General features: G+C 37.4%; 1 protein-coding gene across 1 annotated transcript in view; it reads left to right on the top strand.

Moving 5' to 3' along the window:
* LOC103142411 (NACHT, LRR and PYD domains-containing protein 12-like) overlaps nucleotides 1-3,481 on the top strand; it is a 20,261-nt gene extending 16,780 nt beyond the window's left edge. The window contains exons 15-16 of the mRNA XM_007558467.2: nucleotides 641-793; nucleotides 1,400-3,481. Of these exons, the coding sequence (XP_007558529.1) occupies nucleotides 641-793; nucleotides 1,400-1,433 (187 nt within the window). The 3' untranslated portion in view covers nucleotides 1,434-3,481. The remainder of the gene's footprint in view (nucleotides 1-640; nucleotides 794-1,399) is intronic.
* The last annotated feature ends 5,463 nt before the right edge of the window (nucleotides 3,482-8,944 follow it).

Genomic DNA, 8,944 nt, shown 5'->3' with positions numbered 1-8,944 from the left:
TTTTTTTGCAAATTTGTTTTTGGACTTAGAGCTAGTGTTTAATTTAGTTCCTCTGTGTAGCTGAGTTGAGGTCAGAACAGGACAGCAGTTATAACCCGAGTGTGTATAAATTTCCCGCATGTGAAGCAGATCAAAGGTAATTTGATCAAGTTCAGGAAAGTGAATTTCACTTCCTGTAATCTATCTGATAATTAATATGGCATTCCTGATAGATGCGTCAACACTTATAAGAATATGAATGATTTTACTGATTCAAATCCTCCAATACATTTTTCACTAGATTCTAGATTTGTCTGTTTCAGCTCTTACAATCGGTTTTACATGAAACGTTCTCCATAATGTCATGTTTTTATGGCTGTGGAAATAGTTGAATTTGTCCGTGTTAATCTACATTTGTTCATATTTCCTCCAAAATTCCTTTTGACTTGGTTGTTTTAAGTAAAACTTGAATAATTTGGCTACAGAAGCAAAGCTTCTACTGATGGAGTTGCTGGTGGAGCTGGCAGAGTTTAAGAGCTGAAGTCAGATGGTCTTTACTGAAGGAGCAGCATGTTGTTAAGATCAGTTCATGAACTGGTTCTGTTGGACGTTTTTAACCCGTATCCCAATGGCTTCATCTCACATTTTATCTTTCTTTCAGACTAAACGGCTGCAGGTTGTCAGAGATCAGCTGTGCTTCTCTGGTCTCGGCTCTTAAGTCCAACCCTTCCCATCTGACAGAACTGGACCTGAGCTACAACAACCTGAAGGAGTCAGATGTTCAGCAGCTGAAGGATCTTGTAAAGGTTCTGAGGTCAGTAGATGACTGGAGTGAGTTCAGCTCTCAGCAATAATGAACTAAACCCTGCTAGTATCAAATCAAAAATCCAGTGTTTCTAGTAGAGCTGCTGCTTCTCAGTGAGAGGGGAATGGTGAAAGACTTCTTGAGTGGACACAATAGACAACAATCAGCCAATCTGATGTTTGTAGCTTGTTGTGGTACCTGTGTTTGTGTTGATGTGAAAATAACTGTTTTTGTGTTCATCTTTCTTGGAAATAATCAACCTTCCAACACGGTTGATTGAGACAGTGATGCTCATTCATCAAACCCTGGTAGCATCAGATCTTAGTTTCATCCAGATATGTTCCATATTTATGAACGTGAGTGAAACCTGCAGAGGAAGCAGACTTAAGACTGGAAGTGTGTGCAGGCGTATGAGCTTGAAGCTCAGTGTGTTTACTCAGGCATGTTAAAATGAGAGAAAAAAGAAAGCTGTCTCCACTCCAAAGCTGCTCTCTGAGCAGGAAAGAAGTCCTTGCTGCTCTTTCTACTGGATATGATTCATCACTAACCAACAGCTGATGGAGAGAGAGGCTGGAAACACTCATTGATTTCCTCTGCTGTTCCTTTTCTCTGCAGGTGGGAACCATCTTTGTTAAGGGAGAGAAGCTGAACTGTTTCCTGATGATGAAGCTGCAGCAGTTTAAGTTTAAAGAGTGTCGAACTAACTGATCTGTCAGATTTCCCCCTTCATTAAAGGAATTAACAGTAGGATAATATTTCTGTATCTAATCATGTAATCATGGAAAATTTGTAATTTTGGTAAGTTGATCAAAACTACATGGGCTGTAGGAGAGACTGTGGTCATTTTTCATTTTTAGGATCACTACAAAAAGGCAATCTTAGTCTAATTGCCAAAATGTATATCTGCATGTATTATTGGGATATTGTGCTTCTCTTTAAGCAATCAGAATGAATGTAAACACAGCTTTATTCATAAAATAGCATCTTCAGTAATAGTTATCTCTTGGCTCAACATAGCCTGTGTATGTTGACTTCAAGTCAATTTACCACCGGTTAGGGATCCCTATCCCTCGCTTTCCCACCGCCACAATGTTTCACTAGGGATCATAATGTTTACTTTGGGAAGTCAACATTATTTCATAATTATAATTATAGTTCCTTTCTTAATATGTTTGCAAAGTTGAGACTCTGTGGCATGTAAGAAAAATAATTTTAGCCTCCTTTTCAGAAGTGCATTTTCTTTTTCATCAGTGTATCAGTTTTTGTATGCATTGCTTCAGATCCAATAGACTTCCCCTCACTAACTTCACTGGTGGCTCCCCTACTTGTTTTGTGCTATTATACACGAGGCGTGATGTCCACTCTATAATCATGAAAATGCAGAATCTAATATTGAAGACACAGACAGCAGCTAAAATATGTGCATTAAGTGTATTTTGGTCATTTGGCTCAACCTACCCCAAAGCTATGATTTTGACTTTACCTTAGTCTCTCCTATAACTGACCATTTGAAATTGTCAGCAGTCAATAAATGATTTTTTTAACTTAAGAATTGAATGTTACAAATATCAATCATAATGTTGAACAATGATATCAATAATTGAAAGTAATGTGAGGTAAAAGGTAAATCTCTGATTAAATTAATGTTGTGATTAAATATGTATGAGATATATTAATCTGTTATAAGGGACAGGAGATGACTCAGATGTGGCATGAGTGGAAAAGATGTTTACTGAGACAGAGAGACATGAGGGGGTCATGATAAGATATGACATGAGTTTAAAGAGGAAGTTCATTCGATGGCAGGGACCATGCACCTGGAAGCAATGGGAAGGTCACAAGATTCTGCAAAGATGTCCAGACTAGCTCTAGTGTGATCCAAAGATGGGCAAATAGACAAAAGGTTACAGAACAACAAAAGAGGGACTCCAGACAGGGTGTAATGGGGAAGCCAGTTATGCTTCCAGACAGCAGACACACAATCCAGGTTCAGAGACGCTCATGAAGACACACAGGAAACATGTCCTAATAAGGACAAATAATGAGTTTAGATTCCAGAAGATCATAGAATCATGTTAGGCTTAGAGGGCATATAAGAGCTCTCTTTGGAAACATCCAGTGTTGTGTCTTGGGGACAGTCTTCATGTTCACATCAGGAGGTGAGCTGGTGAAGAACTAACCACCAAGGTTTGAGAATCTAAATCAGACTGAGTAAGTGCATCTCTGACGAGGCCAACTCACTAGCCAAGGGTTGAAGCTTAAAATGTTAGAATTACTCTCCAGACTGCTGCTTCATGCTGGGTTTGTTCTTTTTGTTGCATACAACATTTTTCATAGGTTCTGTCAAGAACAAGCTCAATGGGTTTTAATTGGATTATTGGGGCCACATCTACCCACATTGGAGAAAATTGGATTATACCATGTTGTACACACAAAAAACAAATGAACCAACTTAGGGATTTCCATGTGGCATAAGCCTCTCTCTCTCTCCTTGTAAATTTTTTACATCCAAAAAGTTCACTCAGCCACAGTTTTAGGGCAAAATAATTAAACAAAGTTCAACTGTTTTTGCTACTTATTTTCTTTTTCTGATTTGCTAATTGTGTTCTGTACTTGTTGGCTTTGTAATTAAAGAGTGGGTGAAAAATAGAAAAAGTTGTGGAAATGTCATTATTGAGATTGTGACCATTAAGGATTCTCTCTAGTACTAAAAGTCTGGTTACATGAGCTCAACAAAATTTGTCATACATTTTCAGGCCTTGGTCCAGAATGTATGAAAACAAAACCCTTGTCCAAATTTCTGAAACTAATTCAGCCCAATTTCAAAGTGCAAGTTGTATGAGAGGAGAAGCTGCCATTACTGGTAGTGGTGTCCCAATACTGGCATCAGTCCACTACCAGGTTCCAGTACTGGTACACATGCCAATACTCCAAACCGATACCACTGTTCTGCTGGACTTTGCTCCTTGGTTGTGCTGCGGTGCAACTCAAAGGGTAAACTACACTTCAAACTTCAAAAGGTAGTGGGGTAATGCATCAATAAGGCACTTGCTGCTCCTAAAAAAAAAAAAAACTGAGAAGTTAAATGGCATGAGAGGGAAAAAATGTTTACATAATTAGAGTTTAAAAAAATTCTGGTATATGGATTTCATTTTTCATTTCAGCAAATGATTTAATGGACATATGAATAACTGATCAATAGCTAAAAGAAAAAAAAAGTAAATTAATTAAATGTACAATAAAAATCTGAAAATATATTTTGATGGTTGATTAAAAATGTTCAAATCCCGGATTGTTTGGATGATGGAGGTAGTGGATCTCATGGTCTTTTAGTCCAAAGGTGACAACATTTGAGATGCTCAGGTCGTCACTGTTCCAGGCCTCCTCATACCCCTAACCCACAACTCATATTGGGTCTTATAAAATAATAAAGGAATTTATTTATTTATAGAGAATTTATATAGTTTACATTTATAGTGTTTTATTTATTTATTATGAATCATCCAAAAGGTCAATAGGTCATGTACCAGCAAGGATTAGGATTAGGGGTCAAAGGTTAGGATTAGGCATATTGTGTAAGTGAAATAACTCAAAAGCTGTAAGGGTCAGACAAGCCAAACTTGGTACATAGAGTCAGACGTCTGCTGGCTGGGTGCAGATTCTGTGAAATCTCAGCAGTTGTGGATTTGATTAGCCCTGTATGTGTGCTTGGGGTGATAGTTGGATTTGTAGAGGAGAGCAGGTGTGTCAGTGGGCTTGAAATAGACTTTCATGTCTAATCTGTGTGGTGCTGAACTGTGAGCCTTTGCATATAGTTGTGTCCAGGAAGTCTACAGCTTTAACTCTGCTGGTAGGGATCAGTGTGACTGAGTTGAAATAAAGAAGAAAAATGAACAAAAATCAGAAGGCAAATGCCATTGTAACTATATTCAAATACTCAGAACATATTTTGAAATATACATAAAATTACAGTGTTTCTACGAGTACATTTAGACAACAAAAATAGAAATAGTGTAATAAAAAAAGATATATATATATATACACACACACAGTGTAATAAAATAGTGTTGCTCAAAATATAGGTTTAGATGCACAGTGCTCCCATATATGAAATAATAAGAAGATATATATATATGATAATAATTATGTTATGGATGCAGGTAAGTAATCAAGAAGTCTGTAAAGTACATTACGGAGCCCCAAAACCTGAAAAATGAGGTTTAAATCCCCCCACCAACCTTGGTCCTATGGTGCCATCTTCTGGCCAATTAAAAAAACTGCTGCCAAAAATCCAGAAAAAGTCAAACGACTGGTTTGTGGTTCCCACTTCTAAGGAGGGTTCCCTAGAGGAGGGGCTCGTGAGAAGAAGTAGATGAGGGGACCTTTAGGTTTAGAAGGAAGAAATATTTTTACAAAGAAGACCTTATGTGTTTAATTTTGTTTCCTAAGAGCTGATTAATTTTAAGTGCAATACTTACAGTCCCATCATCATGCCATCTGATGAGTTATGTGTTTCTCTTTTAGCTCTTAAATCCTTGAGTTTTAATCATTTCCTGTTGTCCTTAATAAAGCAACAGTAAACCCCCTGCCCTAAAGGCAGACATTTTGAGAAAGACGGAAACATGTGTTGGTTGAGTGTCTTGAAGTTCTCCAAACACCTCGTCCTCTTGGCTTCTTTGTAAAGACGATGCAAAGACCAAAATTACATTTTGTGAAATACAAAACAGCCAGCTGCTGTTTTCACTCATCCATGCACATGGAGGCTGCTCATTAATGACATGTGGTCTGCAGGATAATGAAGTTCTTTGTGTTAGAGGACGATGGAGAATAGAATACAGAGAAATGTCATTACTGTCCATTTCAGCAGAGTCCCCTGCAGCAGGCCTGAGTGTTCTCCTGCGACTCTGGGCTTTCATTTCCAGTCAGGTGTGTCCGTCATCCATCCTCTCTTTGTTTGGTTTTAACTCTCCTGTGACCAGGTATTGCTTCTAAAAGCAAACAAAATGCAAAACATACTGTTTTTTTTTTGTTTTGTTTTGTTTTTGCTAATTATGAAGTTTTTTGTACTGTTTCTGGTGAGTTATGCTGTACAGCATTGGAATATAAAAGTATTCAATTCAAATGATAAAGCTCTGTTACATGGGTCAATCAGAAACTCTCCTTTCTACTTGACACACTTAAAAAAATCCAATATTTGGGACACAAAAAAAATTGTTTTCTTAAGAGATTTTGTTGGATTAGACAACTTTTGTAGAAAAAAAAGAAAAAAAATGCTTCCTTGTTTTTTACATATTTGATAAAACTATAACTTTATAACATAATCTATGAAAAAATGAAGCTCCTCCTCCCGCTCCCTGAGCTAACATGTCAGCTGAAGAAATGCACCACTGCTGGTTAACCAATCAGTGCCAGGAGGAGGGTCATTTTTTATTTTTTTTATTTAAAATTTACATATTGTAGCCCCCAGATCTTTATACTCTGCATTTGAGATCCATTTTTTGTGGTCTTCACTTTATTAGGGTAAGCCCCGACATATTGAAAAGTAACTTTTGCAAATAAGCCAACAAATCCTTTACTCTGAACGGTAATTAAATTAACTTGATACATTTATACCACACATACAAAAACCAGAGACTATGACAGGCTGAGCAGAATGTTGGTCTATAATCAGGTGTTTCCTCCTTTGAATGGACACAAAAGAAGCAGGACCGCAGCGACTGAAGGTGTATGTATAATGTTGGCTCCTTCTCTGTTAGCTACAGTCCAGGATTTTAATAAAGTTCAAGCATAAACTCTGTCTTCACAGCTGCATTTCATCAGGTAGAAATGGAGAAGCAAATGTTTCATTTCATTAAAGTACAAGAAAGTGTCCTTTTATCTAAACATGATTATGGTTTTTATAATTTTTACTATATTCTGGCTTTTCTATAGCACATAAAGCAGATTGTTTTTTTCTTAAAGCTTATAATGAGGTAAATAGTGTTCCAACATCACCTCATCATTCTGTTACTTGAGAATGAGCCAGTTCTATCTCCATTTCCTGATTCATTTGGTCACTTGGGGCACCCGTAGCCAGAACATCACACTTTCAGCCCAACATGGTGAGATCAGAAAGTATGGGGGGAAAAAACACTAAACAGTAACATCACTGCAGATGGAACCGTCTCTGTCAAGGTGAAGCAGCAAACTTTACACTTTACTTCTTCCCATTATGCATCAAATATGCAAAATGTGATCATCATGAACAACAAATGTGCTGCACAGAAGTGACAGGATTTAGTAATAAAGCAAAATCAAATGCATTCCTTCATGTTCTAACACCTGTCAGATATTTTTATATGCCAGCATGTGGCAGCAGCTCTACAGGCAAATTAAAGGAGAAACGAAATGTTTTTACATGTTTCTGACTGAGAAAACTGTGCTGCACTAAACTACAGGTATTTTTTAAACCAGGACATAAGAGTTTGTTTTAAGTCGATAAGTCCATAATGATGATGATAATAATAATAATAAATAAAGTACTAATTCCACTGGCAGATTTTTTCACGTTTAACAAAATATGTATCTCATGTTCTGTGCGAAAATCTGCCATTGTAACTACTTTCATTATTATTAAGGGATTATTACTACTTATTACTCAAAACAAGATTCTATATCTTGCTGAAAAGCTACTTATAAGCTACTTTTGTCTTATTTCAAGTTTAATTAGACATTTGCATCAAAACTGATTTAAGAAAAAAACTTTAGGATCTGATATTTTTCCCACGCAGCTCGTCAAGCTAAAACACAAACAGCCTTCAGCATAGGTTAAAAATTTCAGCTGATTGTTTACGTTCATCTGAATTATCTGCAGAAAGAATGATTCAAATAAATCATACCTAATGAAAAATTAACGTGACATTCAGGTCCAAGATGATTGCATGTAAGTTGCTCAGTGGCACCGCAGCTCAGGCAACACCAGTTGCCCTGCGGCGCTTTTACAAATGAGCTCCACAGATGCTGAATGATTGCACCTCTTATGAATTATTGTCACATTTATTTGTCCACACACAGCAGCTTGAGGCTGAACACACACACAGATTTCACACAAGGAGTAATGGCTCTGTAGTTACATAAGAATCTGTACTAATATCATCACCATTTGTTTAAATGAGTCCATGTCTGTCTATCCGACGGCAGAAACAACTCAGACTGTTAAGTGAAGGCTGTAAGGCAGAAATGATTTCTGAAAAACAAAAAAATATGTATTTGCATGTTTTTTTTTTCGTTTTTAATTTTTTTTCAATGCATTGAAAAAAAAATCACCAAGTTTAGTTGTGAAATTTCTACACCTGTTAAAGCTGAAGTATGTCACTTTTATAAAAAATATATATTGTTTTACTTATTTGTTGAAACTGTCACCATATCTTAACAGTATGGTGTGGCATCTGTGAAAAGTTCAATCTCCTCCCTGAGCTGCTACTGCCGTCTGAAGAAATGCAGAGCTCCTGGTCAGAAACAACCAATCAGAGCCAGGAGGAGGGGCTTATCGCTGTCATTCATTCTCGTGTACACACTGCTAAATGTGCTAATGGTTGAGAAGCAACTTACCATTCCAGGAAACCCATTTATCCACTGTCATCGGTGGCTATGCTAACTGGAATGAGCATTCACAACAGGCTGTGTTAACGGGTAGAAGCTGTAGCGTAGCAGAAAGCAACAGGTGGGGGTGGGGGAGATGTGAACACAACTGTTATTGACAGAGCAACACCCCTCCTGGCAGCAGAAGGCAGAGGAGTTTGATCCGTTGTCATGGAATATTTGTCTTATTCTGTGGCAACAAAGCAGTGTTGTGTTCAAGACCACCTAACCCGAGACCAAGACAAGACCAAGACCAGAGTGTATCGAGACCGAGACAAGACCAAGACCAAGACTTTTAGGGTCCGAGACCAAGTCAAGACCAAGACCGATGAAAGTCGAGACCGAGTCAAGACCAAGACCAGCGGCCGTGCTACATGACACAATAAAATGTAAAATATGATCGAAATTGCTTCTCAGAATAATCTGAAAGATCCATATTCCCATAAAAACACCTAGATATTAAATACTTAACACATTTTACCAATATTAAATATTCCATTTCTGTGTGATGGTCTCGTGCCATCCCTAAAAACATAACAC

This window comes from Poecilia formosa, unplaced genomic scaffold (assembly GCF_000485575.1).
Source record: "Poecilia formosa unplaced genomic scaffold, Poecilia_formosa-5.1.2 Scaffold96, whole genome shotgun sequence".
In the NCBI taxonomy this organism is placed as follows: Eukaryota; Metazoa; Chordata; class Actinopteri; order Cyprinodontiformes; family Poeciliidae; genus Poecilia; species Poecilia formosa.
This window is presented reverse-complemented; position numbering and strand designations above follow the sequence as displayed.